Source organism: Aulonocara stuartgranti (assembly GCF_965226115.1).
Source record: "Aulonocara stuartgranti genome assembly, chromosome: 18".
NCBI lineage: Eukaryota > Metazoa > Chordata > Actinopteri > Cichliformes > Cichlidae > Aulonocara > Aulonocara stuartgranti.
The window spans coordinates 33,576,630-33,599,621 of NC_138954.1; the positions used below are offsets into that span (position 1 = coordinate 33,576,630).

The 22,992-nt window shown below is 40.2% G+C and overlaps 1 protein-coding gene across 1 annotated transcript in view; it reads right to left on the reverse strand.

The window, feature by feature from the left end:
- Positions 1-22,992, reverse strand: part of pappa2 (pappalysin 2) — an 89,258-nt gene that overhangs the window by 62,548 nt on the left and 3,718 nt on the right. Inside the window, exons 2-9 of the mRNA XM_082514224.1 lie at positions 17,966-18,198; positions 17,329-17,556; positions 16,627-17,222; positions 5,732-5,880; positions 3,458-3,597; positions 2,544-2,697; positions 1,862-2,054; positions 992-1,125 (exon numbers count right to left, since the gene is read on the reverse strand). Coding sequence (XP_082370350.1) covers positions 992-1,125; positions 1,862-2,054; positions 2,544-2,697; positions 3,458-3,597; positions 5,732-5,880; positions 16,627-17,222; positions 17,329-17,556; positions 17,966-18,198 — 1,827 coding nt within the window. The remainder of the gene's footprint in view (positions 1-991; positions 1,126-1,861; positions 2,055-2,543; positions 2,698-3,457; positions 3,598-5,731; positions 5,881-16,626; positions 17,223-17,328; positions 17,557-17,965; positions 18,199-22,992) is intronic.

Sequence of the window (22,992 nt, forward strand, 5' to 3'; positions counted from 1 at the left end):
CAGACTGGCTGTCTCCTCAGCTGTGCACATACCACTGTTTAGAGTAAGACTGTAATTGACCCTTTATCATCATTATGGTCCCGCAGCGAATGAGGGAGCAGTAATCCCCCTGTTCTTCCTAGCCGCTTGTTTTCAAAGCATAAATTCCAGCAGAGGATTTCCACATATTTGGTCAGAGTTTTCATGAAAGAGATGGAAACGTGTTATTGTGTTCATGCATTTGCTCTTTCAGTATTTGCCTTTTTTGTTTCTTGTCCCTTTTCATTCACTTTGCTTTCTTGTTGCCTTATATTCCTTCTTGTTTCTTTCCTCCCCACCCTATACATCATGTCAAAGGAAATCGTGCTTCTCAAGGATTTATGATTGGAATAACAAGGACCATGTGCTTGCAGGAAGTTAATGTTTCAATGTACAGTGCTACAAGATGCACTTTTTTTGGTTTATGACAGAGGTTGAATGTTTGAAGAGCACCAAAACATTACCCAGAGCAGACGCTTACGTTAATAATCCTTGTTCTCGCTTTGGCTAAAACAAGACAGACACAGAGAGGTCTGTAGCTGATTTTTTTTTTCTTTTTCTTTTTCCAGCAGCCATTAGCCTTGCACGCACCTAAAATGTACAGATGTGTGTGTTTCTGTGTGTGCGTCTGGGGGTAAAGGGGGGGCTGAATATATGCCAAAAATGTATTTGGCATATATTCAGCTTGGTGAACGTGCGGGCAGATGTGTAAAATAAATATATTCCTCAGTTAACCTGCAATTTTACATGAGGCTTCAGCAAAGTCCCATATTCACTAGTGTTTATATTCAAACTGACCCAAGGAACAGGATTTATATGTGTGCAGCTGTTAACAACAGAAGTAAAAGTCTACAATTCTGAACCATTTATTATCTCTGAAATCCAGCTTGTTTTCAATATGCAGATATAAAAACAGGAAATTCTATCCTTTTGTGCATTTGTAGAAAATCACAAAAAGCATTTTTTGACTGACCTGTTGCTTCCTCGGGTGTCCAGTAGCCTGATGTGTCACATATGTGAGTTGAGGAAGCCTCATAAGCATACTGGTGGAAGATGCCATCTTTCTCACAATCTCCACAATTGATCTCAGATACACGCAATGAGGAGCTGAGGCGAAAGGAAACAGGTCCACTAATTATGGCATTTTTATTCTATATAAACAAAACAAGAAAGCTGAAACTGACCTAGAAGACACACAAGAAAATTAAACATATTTCGCAAACACAAAGTGGCCACTAGTTTGACCTGTGGAGGAGGTCGTTTCAGGCACAGTCACACTAGTACCTACATGCACTGCACTAAGTCAACAAGGCGTATGAAATTTCAAACTCTCCCAGGTTGAAATGCCAGCTTTCTTTTGCCCACATCTGGTGATACCACCAGCTGAGAATTCCATAATACACTTCACACTTGTGAGTTGTTTATTCCAATTTTTCCACAGGTGTTTTCGTCCAGATGCTCTCGGTGCAGTGGTGAATACAAAATAAAAAAGACCAATAAAACAATTACTGGAAAGTGTAATCAAATATTAACTCCAATGCCTGGTTTTGATTGCATCCAGAACATTTTTAATCACCATACATGACATATAAAGAGACTTGTCTGGTGGAAGCAATGTGCTCATGGCTCACTAATGCAGTTAAATTATGCACATTTTATAAATTGGAGTGTTCATAGAGTGATTTATGTGCACAAGTGATGAAAATTGCAGTTCTTTGTTAATAGTTTTAACCCTGCAAGAGACCTGCCCAAGGTTTACCCTGCCTCTTGGACAACCAGACATGTATGGATGGTTAAAAACAGCTTTGAATGGATAGAAACAAAAGAACTCATGCAATCATACCTTTGATAAAGTGACCCCCTGATAGGTGGGAGCCAATAAATCGAGACAGAATCTGTGCTCTGGTCAGTCACTATGGGGGCCAGTGGGATGGGGGCAGGTTGAGGGTCCATCAGCCACTTCTGGTAGACCAAGTCTAGATAGCAGTGCATCCTGGCCACTTGGTTTGGAGTGAAATGGTTGGTGCAGTTATCATCTGTGAAGACAGAAGAATCCAGTAAATCTTTGAGGGTCAAATTAACACACTAGCCTTTAAATAACCGAAGTACTAAACACATGGCTAGAAATAATTACATCAGACATGTGCTGAGAGGAGACGCAATTACACATGCCAGTCCTTAACCTCTTAAGCACCCACGCACCAGAAGATGGGCGCAAAAGGGAGGAGATCACAGAGATCAGAAAACCACTGGGGGCTTAACAGGCTAATAAGCTTTTGTTGGCTTTTTAAATACACTGGGTGGTAACAGCTTGAGGATATGGACAGAAATTACTAAACCATAACATAATTGTATAATTACACACTCACATTGATTGATTGATTGATTGATTGAGTGATTATACTTTACTTCAGAGTGGATGGTAATTCTCAGTAATGCACTTTTAACTGCCATACTGTTAATAATATTACTGTATATATTACATATACATTGTAACACCTGAGCATTTTGTTCATCTGTTTCACCTGTGTAACTCATGTAATTGCTGTAAGGAGTGTTCAGGTAGGTGGTGACGCCACATGTGTCGTTGACAGCTCCGGGGTCATGGCAGGCTTTGGATTTAGGTGTTGGGGCAGTGTCAGCACACAGATCACCCGTCTCCATGGATGGGGTGGTCTCCTGCACAAAATATGTATGGTATGCATGGTAAGAGAGGGCATGTGATGTAACACTGCTGGAGTCAAATTGTTGAATGTTGTCATTGTGCTTCTTGAATTTGTAAAGTTTTAGTTCGAGCAGCAGGATCAAAGACATTCCTTTGTCTCTGACCTCCTCTCCAGCTACTCTGGTGCTGGGGGAGCTGAAAAGGTTTTATTATAGGCACATCCTATCTGAAAGATCTGTTTGTTGTTGTTTGTTCCTGCTTTTATGATCCTTTTGGTGAGCAGGAGGTCGCACAAACGCACCCCCATGACACACACATTCTCACACACACACACGTTCTTGCACATGCATACACATGCATACAGGTGCTCACACATACACACACATAGTGCCTTGTCTTTTAGAACCATAGGGGGGTTTTACGAGGGGAGGTGCTTGTGTTGTGTAAACTGTAAGTGTGATGGGAATAAAAGGCTACGAGGAGGGCTGCTCTTTGAAGGAGTTGGGCTGGAGACAGGTGAGGAGCGTTAAGCTCCACGGGCCTGGTTCCGACTAGCCTTCCCTCGCTAGCGAGTAAAAGACCGGTTGAAGATGTTCTGTCTTGTCTTCGTCCTTCACGAGAATAATTTTCTAAACTAGCGGGGCCTGTGGAAGCACAGACTCAACAAAAACATTTAAAGATGCTATTATTAGTTTTTTACTTATGTGGGTTTTCCAATCAGAAATAATTCCATAAATTAGCATTATCACAAATAGCAGAATTTAAAAGTCCTACCTGACACGGATCATCACAGGAGTCCCGTTCACTCACGCCCTTGAAGACATGGTACAGTCCAAATATGTGTCCCATCTCATGGATCATTGTGTTGGAGTGGCCCGTGGTGCCAAAGTAGGAGGGATTCAGGACCATCCCGCCTGGATATAAGCGGTAAAAATCGCAGTATTGGTTACAACATTATTACCGTCTAGTAAGCTGTGGTTCTTGAAAAGCCAGCCAGATAGAAAATGCAATGTTTTTTAAGTGGCAACGTGAAAAGAGAGAAAAATGATTTGCGATTACCCACTTTGACAGGATGTCTCTGATTGTAACTGTGGTTCAGTATCCATGTGACAGACAATAAAAAAATGTTACATTTGGTAAAAGTTAGGTTACAGCTGGGAAATGTCATGGTGGGGGTTAAATGGAAAAAAATTAAGGCTACATAAATATCTGAAACCACTAACGAAGCATGCGAGAGATAACGGTTTAAAAAGACAACAGACACAATTTGGGAACTCCAAAAAACAAAAGCCAACTAAGTGGGAGGCAGATTTTTTTGCAGCATCCTTATAATCACAGGATTAACAGCACACATGGGTTATTGGTTTTCTAATTAGAAACACTGGCTAAAGACATTAAGCAATGAAGACATTAAATACGTAGACACTAAACAGCAGGGCCTCCAGAGACAATTTGTCATCCTCTAACGTGTTGGTTTAAACAGAGACAGATGCCGTGCAGCTGAAATACATGTCTGAACTTAATTTGCCGCTTTAATTCAAAAATATAATTGTGGCTTTGACCATTAGTATCAATGCAATACTTAATATTTTAATCTAATTAATAGCCACAGAATAATGACACCATTAAGTGTTTTTTTCCTCAGCAACAGCAGCATACTGTATTCCCTTTGATACGAAACATCAGAGATAAAAAATGGTTGGATGGATTTGACTGTGTTCATTGGTCCCATAGTGTGCACATTCTTTTCTTTACTTCAGCGAATATCACCCAACATTAAACAACTCCAAACAAATATGGCTGAGATGGTCAGTGATAAATACACTTTATTGATTTTCTGCTGGTCAAACTGTGATTTTGAATTTTTTGAATTTTTTTAAGGAATGCATTTGTTTTGCTTCAAGTGAGTCGTGTAATATTATTTGCCAGTCAAACTGATGGTTAATGACGAGCATGAGACTTGAAATGAACCTGTTATGTTTATGTCTCAATAACCAGCTCACTCTATACTATAACATTACGAAAAACCACATCAAAATATAAAAGAGTTAAAAAATGAATATCTGTGGTGGACCACTAGAGGGCTCCACTCACACCCAGTGTAGAGGAAGTGTGTTCCTGTGTTTTGTGGCGCGATATGCGCAGTTGATGTTGGAGACGAATAAAGAAGGAGTGAGAACTGAGAGCTGTGTCGTTGATGCTTACCTCCACATATCCATATTTATTCTAATGAATTCTGTGCATCTTCCTCCAATGACTTGGCCAAAATTGCCATTAGACAGCTTTTCCATATTTTCTGACATATTTTGACGGCTGCACAGGTTAAATGTGTTTCAAACACAGAGAGACGGTGGAGACAGGAGTCGAACCACCCGTGCAGCATGCACACAATAAAGATTATCAGATGATACTGGTTTACAATTTAACCATAGTACTACTTCATTATTGTTTATATCAGTTGATTATTTTATTAACATGTTACATTATGTAACATTATGTTAGAAATAACTTGACTTTCATTTTTGAACTGGGTATATATTTTATATATCTAGTATTTACCTAATATTTATATCATAACCACTTCATCAAGATGTATTCGTTCCATGTATACTGCTTTTGAGTCAATTTACTATTGTGTTGTGACACATGAAGAGAAGTACAAATTAATAAAGAACAGCTGTTAAGTAGGCATGGCTGCCAACAATGGTACAGAGCCCACACTGCTATTTGTTTGTTTGGTGGTTGTTGGGTTGATTATCCTTCCAGTGGAAAGAGGAATAAAGATTTGAAAGAAAAAAGAGGGAGTGTAATGTGTCAGGAAAATCTCTACCAGCTCCAGCTGCTCTTCCCATGTAATTTGAAAGGGCCCCTAACCCTAAACAAAGCATGGAGAGAAAGGGCAAAGCTACAGCTAAAGAGAAAAGCAGATAGGGTGAGAGGCACAAACAGAAAGTTAGAAAATAGATGACAGACAGAGAAAGCTGAAAAAAGTGCAACATGAAAAACAAAATATGTCGCATTAGTAAAGCTCAATATAAATCCACTCACCTTGGTGTGTAAGAGCTTCCTTTGCCCACGGCCAGGTCGCAGCTCCTGCCAGCTCTTGACGCATTGAGTTGCTTGCAAAGAAGACGTTGAGTGTGTCTGTGCCGCTCAGCTTTAGTTCCTCCTTTAGTTCTTTCACACTTATATAAGCCCTGTATATATTTAAAGGAGAGAAAACATGCAAACATCAGAATGTTTCGTAGTTCAAAGAGTGATTTAGTAGCCGAAAAAGCTAAATGCACACCTATCATCCATAACAGTATGACCTCTGACCGGTGAAGTGAATAACACTGATTATCTCTATATCATGACACCAGTTATTGGGTGGGATACATTAGGGACCAACTGAACATTTCTCCTGAAATTTAATGTATTAGAAGCAGGAAAAATGAGCAAGTGTAAGGATTTGAGTCAGTTTGACGAGGGTCAAATTGTGAAGGCTAGATGACTGGGTAGAGCGTCTCCACAACTGCAGCTCGTGTGGGGTGTACCCAGTCTGCAGTGGTCAGTATTGATCAAAGGTGGTCCAAGTAAGGAACAGTGGTGAACCAGGGACATGGTCATGGAAGTGAAGGCTGGTCCATGTGGTCCAATCCCACAGACGAGCTACTGATACTCACATTACCCAGTGCATCATAGTTTGTTGCAGATAGGGTTACAGACCAGTTAGGGTGCCCATGCTGGACTGGACCAAAGAGGAATGGAAGAGGGTGGCCTGGTCTGATGAATCTGGATGCGTATGCATCGCATACCTGGAGATTTCTTGGTACTATGATGCATTGAAGGAAAAATGCAAGCCAGCAGAGGCAGTGTAAAGCTTTGGCCATTGTTTTGCTTTGGAACTTTGGGTCCTGCCATTCATATGGATGTTACTTTGACATGTGCCATCTACCTAAGAACTGTTGTAAACCATGTACACCCCTTCACGGAAATGGTATTTCCTGATGGCTGTGTCTGCTTTCAGCTCTGCCACAAAGCAAACAATGGTTCGGGAATGGTTTGGTTTTATTCTGCAGTTATAATGTTATATAACTGTCAGTTACAGGTGTCCCTGGTAACTCATTGTTGGGACCCTAGGATAGTCTTTTGCACTACAGGTTAACACTTTAGTAGCATGCCAGGTGACAAATCATCTAAATGAGGAAAGTCATTTTTTTAAACAAACAAACAAAAAGGCTAAATGGGCTGTTTCTGCACACAGGACAAAGACTAAGTTTTGCATGTTCCCGTAAGGTCTAGGAGGTGAACACAGAACTTTCTGTAACGTGCTCCTGTGTATGGTAATATGGCATCGGTATATGGTAACAAAACCCAACTGTACACTGAGTCATTTTCCAAGTATTAACCGCGTTCCCAAAAATAAAACTGATTACATAGTTCAAAGCTTAAAGTTAGAAAATTAACCAATTTTACAAGCAGTTGCTTCTCTAAATGTTGTTGTAATAGTGTGCTATAGTAGGGAAGCTAATACAAAACACTGTATAGAACAAGAAAAAAGAAAGAAAAAAGAAGAGAAACGTGGAAATAAAAGATAGCCTCAGGAGGGGAAATTTTGGAGGAAAATATTTGTCTGGCTTATAATTCGGGAAGAGTTGTCTCACAAGCTGTGTATCGTTGAGTGTGGTGCTAGGCTATTCTAACATTTAGCATTGGCAGCAGAAAGTAAAAAATAAATAAATAATAACTAAAAATACACAACAACGTACCAAACATCCTTAATTAAACATTGTTTATCCTTAGAGACATATGCGTAGTCAGTGTGCTCCAGTGTGAGCTTACCCTCAAACTAGAATAAGTGACAGTCAGAGTTCCTTATTAGAAGTTAAAGACTGGCATAGTCAAAGAGCTCTTACACAGTTGTTTTCAGTTAAGTTGGCTGATTATGTTCCTCTTTGTGTTTCACTTGATTAGCATCTACTTTTTTCTCTCTGATGTGCCAGTTACAACCTATAGTTGCAGCAGGTGTTGTGTAAGAGTGACATAAACCTTAGCTCAGTTGATTTGTACTTGTACAGTAAATGTAGTCTATCATATATTAAAATCAGATGGATTAGCATTAGCTCAGCTAAGTGGTAAAAGAAAGGCTCAGAACACATATCTCCAGTAGATATCTCTTCTCACCCAACTCACAGCATGAAAGAAAACAAGTACATTTCACATAATATCTTTGCAAGCAAGGAGACAAGCATTCACCAGATAATTCTATACCTTGCTAGTATGGTTTTGGGTCCGTATTTATCTTGAGAACTTTCTTGGTTTTTCATTACAAAGATTTAACAAGGTGCTGGAAACATTCCTCAGAGATTTTGATGCATATTTGACATCCAACACATCGCACAGTTGCTGCAGATTTGTCGGCTGCAAAGGCGCTGTATTGGTTTGCGATCTGGTGACTGTGGAGGCTGTTTGAATACAGTGATATCATTGTCATGTTCAACAGACCTTGTTGAGAACATCTTTGTCATGTGGATTTTATCCTGCTGGAACCATCAAAAGATAGGCTGGGTGCAGACCGTGGTCGTAAAGCAGCAATACTCATGTAGGCCTCAATCGAGACAATGCTCAGCTGATACTAAGAGGCTAAAAGTATGCCATGAAAATATCCCAACTCCACCATCACCCTGAACCGTTGATGAGTGTACATCCTGATTGGGGTGAGCAAATTGGTCTCATTAGAATCTGTTTAAAGACAGATGGTCAGTGCAGAGTATCTCTTTACTTAAATCCATCAATATTCCTCTCAGATCTCTCTCTGCCTACAAAAATGACCTTAGGACACTTTCATGTGTGACGCTAAGGTTGTTTTTCCTCGGCTGCTGTGAGGTCACATGTCATTTTTCTCCTTTGGTTTCATAGCTTGAAAGCTATGTCACCTATTACCATTGCTGGGTCTGAAAGTCATGCAGTGTGACTGCCCAGTGCCTCCATGCCAGACAGTTTAGGCTTTTATCCAGGTCTGTTTTTTTAGAGCAACTGGAAGGGAATAAAATCTGTCTGTTTGAGACTGCATGTGGAGTCTTCTACTCATGCACTAGCACAGAGGTAGGTCAGATTACTTCATATTTATAAGAATATATTCTGGTAAGTGCATGAATCATGCATAACTTTGTTTGTGAAGTCTTGTTTTTTGGGGGGGTTTTCATCACGCACAGGCCATGCTTTCAGAGTGTTTTTCTTTTTTTATTATTATAACGTAATGGATTGTTGTTTCATGTTGTATGTTTTGAGCCAGGAGTTCAGGTTTTATGTGGTTGATCAATTTCAGCTGTAGGGCTTACTTTGTTGAAGAATTCTGAGCCATAATCTAAATTTACTTCATTTGAATTCTCGTGTTTTACTTCTCGTAAGTTTGTCAAAAAAAGTTTATGCTTTTGATTAGGCTCAGAAGCAGGTTTACATTTATTAATAGTAAAAGGTTAAAAAGCATTAGAAATATCATTATATATTTGCTCATTAAAGGATTGAGGTTTGGCTTAGTGCTCCTTACATTGTTCCAAGAACCTGAAGGATAGACAGGTGAGCTTGTGACTGTAAGACATCAGCTTTCAGCTGGGATAAATCTAGATGGATGAAATGAGAAAACAGTAATCCCCATCCTCTCACACGCCACTGCCAATGCACCATTAAGTAAGGCACTTCAAACTGGTCCAAAGTTGCTCAGCAGCCAAGAACCATACATCTGGCAAGTACTCTTAATGCAATCCCTCCTTCAGTGCATGTGTTGTACAGTAAATAAGAATGTGTTTCCTCGGGCACTTTGCCTGACTAAATAGGGCTTAAGATTTAAGATGCTTCAGGGAAACCCTCCTCACACTACATTACTGAAGCAGAGTTCAGTTGAGGCTGCGTGCAGTATTCATCACCCCAGGGCGATGCAATTACAAGTGACAGAAAGTTGATCACTAAAGAGTTGACTCTTCAACTTCTCAGACTCAGAGGATGCCTCAGTGGAAGACTACGGCCAACCTGGCAAATAATAAATGGCTCTACATGATTGAAATGAAAACCCCGGTTATGCATTAACAACATTTGCGGCTAAGTCAAGCGCAGCATGAGTCAACAGCAGAGTCAGCACCAGCGCAGTTACCATGTAAAGCTGTAGATGTGCATCCATTCAAAATATTACTGTTGACAAGTCAGTTACTTTGAACCAGAAGACAGATTGTGAAAATGTCACGGCAGCAGCAGGCAAACATTTTACCATGTTGCGCACTTTACTGTGCACCTCGCTTGCCTTTCAACAATTTTGTCTTTTAACTAAGGTCAAAAAAAAGTACGTGCAGTTACTCATTTCCCTTTTTTTGCTAATTCTAGTTTTCCTTTTAAGACCTATGACTGACAGTGTACACAAACAAAGGAGGTGCAGCCTATCCCAGTTGTCAAGAAGTTCATAAACTTCACAATGTCTTTATAATATCGTACCAAATTGCAGTAAGTCTGAACAGAGTTGCTGTGCACACCTTACATATTTTACCTCACCAGACAAAAGACGGTGCAAAACATTTAGATAGCAAAACAAATGTCAGGTACGTACATCATTTCCCAGCATATTTTTAACCCCAGGTGGGGTTAAATGTCAGTCATACATATTTCACCTCTGTAATATTCTTGACATCTAAATTGAGCTAGTTGTAAGTATATTGGAGCTATTTCTCATATTTTGTAAACTTATTGTATTATTTAATTCGTTTAGTCTGTCACTGTTATTGTCTTGGAGCAACTGTAACCCACATAATTAACATAAAGGGATTATTAAAGTATTCTGACTGATTCTGATGTGTCACTTCTTCAAACAATTTTCCAGGAACTTATTTGATGTTTAGCTCCAACAGAGGCTCATACCGAGGATGCTAGCTTGTGTCTGGCTCTGAGCTCTGGATAGCTTTAGCTTTAGCTTTAGCCACTGTGACACTATTAGCTTCTTTACATATTTTACACATACATATTCAGCAGGGTGATTAATGTCTGATTCATTTTGCTGTAACAAACATTTTTGTTGTGGTTCCCCACAGTTTACTTTTGCAAACTTCATTCACAGTGAGGATTTTCCAAGCTAACAACTGGTGTGTGGCTGTGAGTGTATATAAGACTATTTCCACACATGTGTTGCACATGCATGAAACAGCCCAGGTTGTAATCAGTCATATGGAAAGCTGTCCGGTCGGTCACCAGGTCAAAGCAGAAACATTTTGAATAATCCTGCTGATATCTATCCGGATATGGACTGGGTAATGTTTTCAGTATGAAAAGATGCCACATTGTTTGACAAAAAATGAAAATGATGTTATTCAAAGACACCCTGAAAATCAAAATGAAAAAAAGATGCGGCAGGCTAGTCCACTTTGCTGAAATTTCATTACAGAAACTCAAAATAGTACTCAGTAGTTTGCAAGGCCCCCGCATGCCTGACAACACTGGGACATGCTTCTAAAGAGATGACGGATGGTGTCCTGGGGGATCTCCACCCAGATCTGGACCACAGCATCACAAAGCTCCTGGACAGTTTCAGTTAGAACCTGTTTGTGTCAGATGGACCGAGACAGAATGCCCCAGAGGACTCTATTGGATTTTTCTACTGGAATAAAGTGGCCACCGCCTGTGAAACCATTTCTGTTTTAGGGGTTGTTTCATTGTTGCCCCACTAGCGCACATGTTGTTCATTTCATTAACACCAGAGCAGCTGAAACTGATTAACAACGCTCTCTGATACTTGATGTTACACTCTGATTCAAAAGTGTTTTTTGGTTTGGTTATTTTCAAGCAGTGTATAGACAACGACTGCAGAGCTGAATAGGACTCTGGGACTATCGGCTATGTCCATCTTATGGCTAAACTATTTCAGCATACGACTATTTTCTAGTTTCTAGAACTGAAAGCTTCCTTTTATATGTAGCACTACCTAAAATCATCCATTTTGACAGTTAGCCTCCCCTGTAAGAATTGAAAGCTTGGTGGGTGTACTAACAGAAACTCAAAACGTAGCAAACTGGCGAGTTTGCATGCTCTGGCCTAAGTTGACTAGCAGAGAAATGCATAAGGCTTGTGACAGCTTAGCTTAACTGAGCTGAGAGACAGCACTGAATCAATGTCATTCACATGTAGAACTGCTGCTCTAAGAAATATTTATACTTTTACTAGTGAATAAAACACAAGCACATTTAAACTTGACCTAACGTCATGTCACGCACAGAATTCACACGCATGTTAAGCATGAACGAGGCTGTGACGGATGTTTCAGAGGAGCTGCCTGGAACTCTTTGCACATAAGGGCTCTGGCCAGGATTAACTAACCAAAGACTGTTAGCTAATCCAGGACATTTGTCTTAGCGTAAATATACATGATGTCCCCCGCCACCCCATCACTCCCGCCATCCTTGCCTTTCTCTCTCCATTTTTCCCCTTTTGCACTCACTTTCCTTGCGATGCCAGAATCTCCAGCGTACCTGGCTATTGCTCTAGAACTGGCTCTTGACCGCAAATTTGTGTCGTGACAGCAGCTGGCTTCAAAAACCTCAGGCCTTGTACTGGCCAGCAGCAGCTGCACTCATATAGGGTCCCAAAATCTGAATACCTGGCCAACAGCTCAGAGAGAGAGGGGTGGGGGGGCTGCAGTGAAGGGATATCAAAAACCCAGATCCCAAACATAAAAATGCTTCAGTGTTCTGCAAATGCCAGCAAAATGTCATCCTCGCATTAATTCTCTCTCCTGCCTGAGAAAGCTTGAATTGGGATCCAGGTACACAGATGCACACACACATGCTCCCACTCACACACAAGGATTTTCAGCATGCTGAGGTCAGGACCTTTCTAAAAGACCTACATTACTGTTACTCTGCTGAGACCAGTTTTTATGACACCCTGGTCGCCTGTGTATTGGCTGTCCATGTTGTTTTTACTGGAGGGACAGAAGCTTATAGACAGAAATGTTAGCAATAGTCCCTGCAAAAGTAAACTCGATGCACTGAATTACACACATACCATGACTGGAGAGTTTTGCTTTCATTATCTAAACTGCAGAAGATTTCTTTAGGAAAGCAAACAAAAAAACAAAAAACAAATCCAGATCCATCATTTTAAAAGATATATTAGAATCAAACATGTTGTAATTGCCCAGTTAATTTATTTAAGTATAAATATGGTCATATTAAATCTAGAATAACTCAAAGAGTTTTTTTTTTATATAGCTAAGGCCAAGGACTAGACCTCTGAATAAAACTGTGTTGGTGCAAAACAACTGAGTGGAGTGGTCTCTGCTGTCCAGTTCTTCATTAGAGTCTATCTCCTCTCTGCAGGGTAGAAAGCTCAGGCTGCGATAGGGAACATTTGACCATTACAACTACCAACCTCATTTTTTCCCCTCTGCCTCTGTGAGTCTATCCCAGCAAGCTCATGACGGGACACCATAAATTTACATCTACTTTTGACACACCCAAAGGGCTTCCTCCATATGGCCAAGCAATGAGACCACACGCACGCAACCCAGCTTTTTTCTTTTTTGCTTCTACTGAACTTTAACATTTAACCTTATGTTCTTTTCCAGCGACAGGATGTTGCACATTCGTACAGATGCAAATATGCACACCTGCTGGCTGCACAGTACGGTTACAGTCTCCATCTCTTGGCCACTGGGAGCTGTCCAGTTAAACATATCTTCTTCTATTGGCCGCTGAAAATGCTGAAGGTTAATCACCTTGCTCACAGGCACTGTTTTTATATTAAGGAAAGTTCAGACTTCCCTGGTGTCTATACCCCAGATTTCGTTGCCAGTTAGTTTACTGACACTTCTTCAGGACAAAGAACAAAAAGCCAGAAATTAAAGATTCCAGGAATAACACATGACCAATGCCCCTGGGGCTAAAATGGGAGTTCACTTCAATTCAATTTTATACCAGTGAAAAGTTTGGACACAACTTTATTTTCATGACTATTTTACATTGTAGATTTTCACTGAAGGCATCAAAACTATGAATGAACACATATGTAATTATGTAGTAAAAAAAATGTGTGAAATAGTTCAAAACATGTTTTATATTTAATTCTTCAAAATAGCCGCCCTTTGATTTGATTACTGCTTTGCACACTCTTGGTCTTCTCTCGATGAGCCTTATGAGGTTGTCACCTGAAATGGTTTTCTTGTCTTGAGGAAGTTCCCAGAGATGCTGAGCACTTGTTTGCGTTTTTGCCTTTACTCTGCGGTCCACCTCATCCCAAACCATCTCGATGGTGTTGGGATGAGGTGGAACCAAAGATCTCTAATTTGGACTCATTAGACCAAAGCACAGATTTCCACTGGTCTAAGCAGAGGTGACTCTTGGTCTTCCTTTCCTGGGGCGTCCTCATGTGAGCCGGTTTTGTCATAGCACTTGATGGTTTTTGCGTCTGCACTTGTGGACACGTTCAAAGTTTTAACAATTTTCCGGACTGACTGACCTTCAGTTCTTAACGTAATGATGGACTGCCATTACTCTTTACTTAGCTGATTGGTTCTTGCCATAATATGAACTCTAACAGTTGACAAAAAAGGCTGTCAGCTGTGTACCAACCTGACTTCTGCACAACACAACTGATGGTCCCAACACCATTTGAAGGCAAGAAATTCCACAAATGAAGCCTGACAGGCACACCTGTGAAGTGACAACCATCTCAGGTGACTACATTATTAAGCTCACTGAGAGAAGGCCAAGGGTTTGCAGAGCTGTCAACAAAGCAAAGGGCGGCAAGAATCTAAAATATAAGACATACTTAGAGTTATTTATCAAATTTTTCTTTGCTACATAATTCCATTTATCTTGGTTCATATATTTGATGTATTCAGTATGGATCAACAACGTCGAAGGTATTAAAATAAAGACAAGTCCATTAAATGAGAAGGTGTGTCCAAACTTTTGACTGGTAGTGTAATTAGTGCCAAAACACAACAGCAGTTGCCTCAAGGAACTTTAGATTGTAAGCTAAACACCAACAACTTGGCAACAGTGGGAAGGAAAAACTCCCTTTTAAAAGGAAGAAACCTCTTATATCTTATCCCGGCTCAGTGTGTGTGTGTGTGTGTGTATGTACAGAAAGCTGGGGTTTTCTGCATGGTAATGAAAATGTATGCTATGCCTTCTAATAATGCAGGCTAAGTGAATCATGTACAAGACTCCCTATTTATTAGATAGAGTCTATTAGATAGATATGATTAAAATTACTGCAGCACTCTACTGTTAATGCCTGGCATGCTCTAACTCTGAGATAAAATATTATGATCAACAGTACCAAACACTGCAGTGGAGTCTAGCAGGACACAGAAGCATTGTCACTTGTAACCTTCACTAATGCTGTTTCTGTACTGTGACGAATTCTGAAAATTGAGTGACACCCTCAGACAATCCATTCCTCTGCAGATGATCAATTAGCTCCTTTACCACTAGTGTTTCAATGGTTTTTGAGATAACAGGAAGGTTGAAGATTGGCCTTTAATTAGCTCAAAACAAGGAATGGGTCTAATAGACACGTTGATGGTTTGGAAGAAGTTACTATTGAATGTAACACGGAAAAATCAGTTGGAGAGAAAAAGTCTAAATAAATATCAATGGCATTGAAAGTAGATGCACATGTCTGTGAGATGGTTATGAACTAGCAGCAGTGGGTAGCACCACAGTTTGTAGCTACAGCAAGACACTCCCTGAAAAACCAGAGAAATAGCAAAGTGACTTGTAACAGTAATATTTAAAACTGACTTTTTATTGACCATTACTTCAGTGTTTTTTGCTGATCTACTGAATGTAATCCATACGAATGTTGTCATACTACATAAATATCCCATTTGTATTCAAAACTGCTTTACACTGAGAGCAGAATGTAATGATTACACCAACAGAGGCTTTTAGAGGGAACTCTACTTAGTTACTTAACTTCCACAGTGGTAAAGAAAGGTCCATTACACTAAAAAAAAAAAAATAAAGAAATGGAAATATATCATGGGGAAAAAATGTTTGAAAAAACATTTATTCATCCTTGTGTTAAGCTGTCACACTCTGTCAGCTCAAGACATCAGAAGCTAAATCTCATGGTTTAAAAAGCAGTTTTGGTTCCCATGTTCTGTTTCCCAGTGGCTCAGTGTGAAGCTTGTGGTTGAAATTTGGATTTTAAGTCCTTTAAGAACTTCGGCCGACGACCTCATGGGGAGACTTCGTGCGAGCTATTTAGAACGCTGCGTGAGCCCGACTGTCAGACCAAATGAAAGGCAGTGGGCTGCCGCTTGTGTTGTTTAGCAAAAATAAGTGTGTACTTTGGCCACTTAACCCACCATTTCTACTTCACAGAGCTCCCTCTAAGACCACTGGGGAAAGTGAGAGTCCCAATTTGTTCATGCCATATTATGAGCTACTGACTGCACGGCCTGCTGAAGTACTGCAGCATGCGAAATAGGGACACTTCACTGCCTCACAGGGAGAGGTACTCTTACTAGTGCCCATTCATGCCCATAGAAATCTTCTCTCTGGAATAATATCTTGCCTTTACTGGCTTAAAATGTAATCCTCCTACTTTCTATGCTATGTCTCCTCAACAATGTAGCCTTTTACATATTCCTGCTTAACGCTTTGCACAGTCTAAAATTGAATGGCCATTGTTCTCGTAAAGGCTACACAACACCTGGTTCAAAAATATTTCAGATTAAAAATCTTCTGTTAGTTTTTTGGGAGGGCCTTAAAGGAAGGCCTTTAAAGTTAAAAATACAGTACAGGAGTAGGGTTAGGTTGCATTTTAGATTATATTAAATGGACTTGTTCTCATAGTACTTTTCTACTCTATGTGAGGACTCACAGAGCTTTATACAACACGTCTCACTCCTACAAGTACATTTTCTACATAGAGAGCCATTTTAGTAGATAACATTTGTTCAACAACCTTACCTGTCAGGAGAGTCAGGATCAAAACAGGTCTTGAGCACATCTGTAACATCTGGGTCACAGCAGTCTCCATCATCATAGTCGTAGTGTATACTGTTGCACCCCATGTTACAAACCCCATCCTGCCTCTTCCAGCTGTAACAGGGCCCCAACCTGAGACAGTCCCCTCCATCATGACCCGTCCTCGGATGGTCACATTCTGGGTCACACTGGCGGTTCCCAATCTTTGCAATACGGCAGTTGCTGAGGATGAATCTCTCCCGGAGGCTAGAGTTTTTCACTGTGTAGACACTCAGATCCAGAGTAATGTTGTAAGGGCGGAAGGCCTGAGTCAGAGCCTGGTGCTGGAGCTGAATTTGGGCTTCGGTCACCGTGGGGTTTCCACCATCATCGTTGGAGAGGTTGACAATCCGGTAGCGAATTCGCTTGGGTGTTCGGAGCTGCCAGTTGTCGTTGTATCCAGAGATGATATCTATATTGTCACAGGGTGTAAGGCCACAGGGTGGTGGCGAGAAGGAGGAGACAAGTTCTGGCTCAGGGACAGGACTGGTGATGATGGTTGGATGATGGTCTTTGTATGGAGTCCATAGCTGTTCCACCTAAAAGGCAGAAAAGCAGTACTAAATGAATTTTAGCGAAGATTAAGACAATTGGAAGAACACAAATCAACAACTAACAGTGCAGAAATTTGAAATGACCACTTACATTAGTAAAGTCAGCCCACATCGCCAGCACCGGCTCACTCATGTCAATTTGGAGTGGCCGTTTGAGCAAGTCCGCATGGGAGCGGGCATAGCCCCACAAGACCACACCTCCTACGTGGCCTCTAAAGCTTTGCCCCTGATCGGACTGATTGCTGCCAAGAAAGAGGGTTCTGCAGGCCTTCATGAAGGGGCTGTAGAGATTCCCTGACTGGTGGCTGCTTTCTCCTACCTAAGAGGGAAAAAATTAGGGATTTTTTTTCTTCATTTTATCATGTTCTGAATATACTTTAAGATTAATTGCCTAATTATTCTTTTTTAAAAGAACATATAAGCAGTAAGTCATCCAAATGTTACAGCATTAGAGTGCTGTGGCAGTTAGCTTTTTAAGAAGCTTTCCATTTGGTTGGCATGTAATATAGTCACTCTGCTCCATGGATGCTCTCATTGGCAATAACTTCTATTGCCAGCATATTAATTGGGTGCCCTATAATCTGACAAAAAGCAAAAACAATCCCTAAGAGGATATTGTAATAGAGCTGGTAAATATGATATATAGCCATGGGTGAAATGCCTGGAAAACATCATGAAATGGACCATTGATTTGTATCTCTGGTAAATGACCAAACTCAATCACACACCTTAGCTCCATCAACATACAAAGTCATGTTATGACCATTGTAAGCGGCCATCAGGTGAGTCCAGACATTGGCTTGGTACCGCTGGTGGCTGTGGACAGTGGTGGATTTCACAGCTCGGTCTGTACGAAGTGTGAAGTAGAAGCGTGCATCTCTGGTGCCAGCAGTTTCCACAGTGCGAATGCCTACTGACCAACCCTTCTCACTTAGTGAGTGGGAACAGTTGTCAAAGACACCTAGGGGAGAAAAGTGGTGGAAAAAAATGAATATTCACAATTTACAAAGAGTCAGCACCCTTGAGAAATTGAACAATCACGCCAACAAGCAACCTTTCCAAGTGATTATACTCCTATGATTACAGGAGGAGAGACTAAAAGAGAGAGAGCAGTGCATAGAGGCTGAGACACAGTTAGTAAGACAGAGAGAGTAGACAAGCCAGAAACAGCAGGACAGAACAGAGAGGGGAAGAAGGACAGAGGTATTTCACTAAGCAAAGGCAAGGCCCTGATGTTTCCATCTGCTGTTGCAACAGACACACACAGACGCACATCTGCTCCCCAGATGTCAAATACTAGGACAGAGAAGGGTCAGGGAACCCCCTCACCCTCCTCAATTCTGTGTGTGTGTGTGTGTGTGTGTGTGTGTGTGTGTGTGTGTGTGTGTGTGTGTGTGTGTGTGTGTGTGTGTGTGTGTGTGTAGGCTTACTTGTGTATCTAAAAGGGAGTTGAGCCAGTTTCATGGCTAAGCATGTAACTCAGTAGTTGAGGTAAGACTTAGATAGATTTGTAGCTTAGTGTGGTAACTTCAAAATGGTATTTCACTTGCATTACACCGCAATGTTTCAGGACGACCAATCAACAAGCATCTTCAATGTGGCGATGCGCGTTCAGCTTAATTATTGCACTGAATCAATATTTTAACTCTGCAGCTATTTTGGCCTTTGGAGGGAAGCAGAAGCAGCTGGCAATGTAACACTGATATACTGTGGATTTGTACAGTCAAACATATTTACAAACAATTTGAGATCAACTCCTGGTGGCAAACTGATTTAAACATTGATCATAAAAATACTGCATCTGCATTAAATTTTAAATACAACTGAAATGTGCAGCACAAGACGGCACTAACAATGTGTGGCTAAACTTGTCTGTGCAGAACGTAAAGAACACGCACCACTGCTCCATATAAGCAGTTCGCATTACTCAACTGACATCTTTGAAACAACAGGCAACTGGTGTTGGACTAAGCACAAGATAATTATTTTAGCCAACTTATTTTGTTGCTGCAAACTAGCAAGGACACAAATGTCCCTATGCAGCAATTTTAAAGGGAAATACTTTGTATCCTCGATTCTAAATGCTCCATCTATCAAACTGCTGACCTCTTCTGTCTGCTGTGTGCTTGTTGGGCAGGTAGTGTACAGTATCAGAGATACTATTAAAAAACTTCCTCTAACAAGGTTACTGAGGACAGTGAAATATCCAGGCCAGGAAACCCAAACAGTGGGCTGAATTATGCCCTGCAGAGCAGTGAGACACTGTGATGAGTTTTTTTGCAGCTCACTACTACTGCTGCCAGACAACTCTATTGAATTACTCTAACATTGAAATCAAAACATGTGACACTAAAGTAACAAGAAAATGAAACTTGAATAATTTAAGACTTTTATCAAAGACTTTAAAAACATTACTAACATTTAGAGAATTTCACGTGTCACTCTATCACTGATGAATATTTTATACAGTGTTGAATTTTTTTAAACTTTAGCACTATTGCTGTATATGTTGTGCAACATGCATGGAATCATGCAATAATACATCTTATTATCTGTATTATATATTAATGTAGGGCTTGTCAAATGTACTAATGGCATCATCATTTGTCCAGCAGCCCACTCGGGACTGGACTGTTTACAGCAAAGGGTTGAAATGTGCAAACAGATTTAAAAGATCATCAGTGACCATTAGAAGTCAAACCAATGTCAATGTCATGTCTAGCAGAAACAATAGGAGTTTGTTTTTTACTGAATTGGTCAAATTCCTTCTGGACACTACAAAGAGAAAGGCCCATGCCACAAAATGCCGCCCTCACATAAGGAAGCAATGAGGGGAAAGAGAAGTTGAGTAATGGAGTCGGATCTTTGATCAGAGTAAATGTGAGCGGACATAACAGTTTGTGGTCTCCCTCACTATCTGGACAGCTGCAGTGCTACACCATAGTGCTTTAATCCTCTTCAATTTGCTTGATGTATGTGTTGTTCTGTCAAGTGTGCAGCTTTTCAAATGCAACATTCTCAGTATTAGAAAAATAGCCATGTTTGTCTTCACGAGAAGAGCCTGCAAAACAATGCAGGTTGTGTAGAAATCAGTGTGTCTACAGCTGGCACTTACAATCAGTGGAAATCCACAGGGAAGCTAACTCTTGATGAGAAGCTGAGTGAAATCACAGATTCTATGTCCTGGTTAAACCAATCTTTTAATGTTATAACTCACTTTAGCTTTAGGGGTGTGACGATAACTGCGTATTGATGGTAACCGATCTTGAAAGGAGTTTCAGTTTTTCAAAGTTTCAGTGTTATTTCATTAAATTGATGAAAACCAACTAAAATTAATTGTAATTAAAAACAAAAAGGGAAAAAGCAAACGCTGTGACTTTGTGTCCAAAGTGTCGATGTGTTGCACTGAAGAGATACGACGCTGTGGAAAAATCTAGAACCAACATCTTTTCTTTATATTTTGCAGTGTTTGGATGCAGTGATTTATTGAAACATGAGCAAAGCATTCATGGGAACGCATTATAGAAAGCAAAGAAAATCAAAAATCAGTATTTGATATGACCACCATTATTCTGCGACACAGCCTGAACGTTTTGTATAATTCCTTTTAGTAACCTTCAGGTCTCACTGAAGGTCGGCCCACAGGTCTTCTTCTTCTTTCAGCTATGCTTTTACTTTTACTGGCAGTGTATTTGGGATCATGCTAAAACAATTAAGCCGTTATCAATCAACCGCTTTCCAGATGGTAGTGTATGCCGAATCACAATCTGACCATGACTTGCTACATTCATAGTTCCATCAAAGATACCCAACACCACTGGCTCTAATGCAGCCCCAAACCATGACACTGTTTTACTGTTGGCTGTAGACACTCACTGTTGTTTTTCTCTGTTTTGTACTTATTGACGACAATTTGAACCAAAAATTTGAAATCTGGATTCATCAGTGTATAACACCTGTTGTAATCTTCAGTCCAGTTTGTGCATCATTTTTTATGCGTCACCCTTCACCCTGTGGCTTCTTCACACCCTCCACTTGTCCCGTTTCCTCTGATTTTTTTAAGGACACACTGCACACCATGCTGTCAAGTTTGGGAATCACTATTTTATACTTGTTAAACTGTTATCTTTGTAACTTTTTATAGATTCAACTAAAGTTATATAGTTGTGACAGGCATGGCTAAACATTTCAGGCATGCAGAATATTTGAATGCTTCATAGGTCACGATTAATTGACTTAACAAGCAAAGAAACATTTCCCCGAAAATGGTCAGGTACAAGGACTGGACTGAAAACAAGCCAATATTCAAAGAAGAACTTTGAAAGACTTTTAGAACAACGGGAGAACTACTGCTCAAGACGATTTAAAAAAATAACAAGAACGTCTGGCAAAATATAAAGAAGTGAGAAGTCGTTCAAGACTTTGTACAATCTTTTATGAACTGACGTTAAACTACACCGCGTCAGGCTGGCCTGCACTTTCTTGTAATGTCAATTTTTAGCACAAAATGGTGCAGCAAGTTAACATAAGCCGTATTTAACCAGGTGAGTTGCTCTGCATAGATTTTTGTGGAATTTTTAGCTTAGCGTGTAACATTTTAAGGCTACAATCTAACAATCTTGAAAGCAACATTTGCTTCCTGGTTTACATTGTAATTGTAAAATTCTTCCAAGAGGCTGTGTCGAGTGTCATCACTCATCACACAGTTATCAATACCAGCTATCAATATATTCATCGTCCTCTTTATAATAGCCTATTCTTCAGAAATGGAAATGATCCTGTCACATTATCTTCGTCAGCATCCGGTGGCAGCAATGATAATTGCTGTCAGTGTCCAATTATGTCCAATCACACTCATTATTGTTGTCAGCAGGGATGTAACTAGACCCTAAAACTTCCACGGTCTAGTTTGGGGTATGTATTCAAAACAAGCTGCACTCATTCATAAGATAATTCTATTAAGCTTCCATTTTTCTGGTTGTAATTATTGTTAGTACAACCCAAGGATAAGCTTGAGAAAATAGTAATGACAATGAGCAAATGATACAATCTGATCAGAAATGTATTCATATTAAAATATTTTGTTTGCTTAGTTTCTTATGTTGCACATGTTGACACACTAGCCTAAATGAGTGCACCAGAAGAATGCTATTTTCCTCCTTTCAAAGAAAGCAACAATCGCCCTGAGGTTATGAAGGGAAGGGACTTATGTGATAGCACTGAACTGTGTTTTTGGAGTTCATCTGTGCTCAGTGTCGAGGGTTATGTGTGACAAAACAATAGGAGCAAAAGTGAAAGGGACGTTTTACAGTATGGTAGGAAGATCTGCTATGTGGTATGACTTGGAGACAGTGGCACTAACAAAAAGACATGATAGAACAGGAGGTTGCACATTTGAAGATGTTAAGATATTTTATTGGTATTGACCAGGAGGGAAAGCATTAGAGATGAGTACATCAGAGGGAGATCTCAGGTCGAGTGATTTGACTGGAGGAGAAGAGAAAGAAAGGAGACAGCCAAAAGAAGAAGATTAAAAACAAGATCTCCATCACTGTTTTAGCATATCGAGTGGGGCGTGTCAGGGAAGCCTATTTTTTAATATAGACATTAACTAAAATAATACATGTGTTCTGTAGTGCTGAGTTGTTCTGTGTTTGTTTCATTGTGTTTACAGTGTAGTTACTGAATTTGTGTATTAGTTGAAGATAGTTTTGTAAAGCTGTGACACCACGAGTGCAGTGGAGGTGAACCTTGC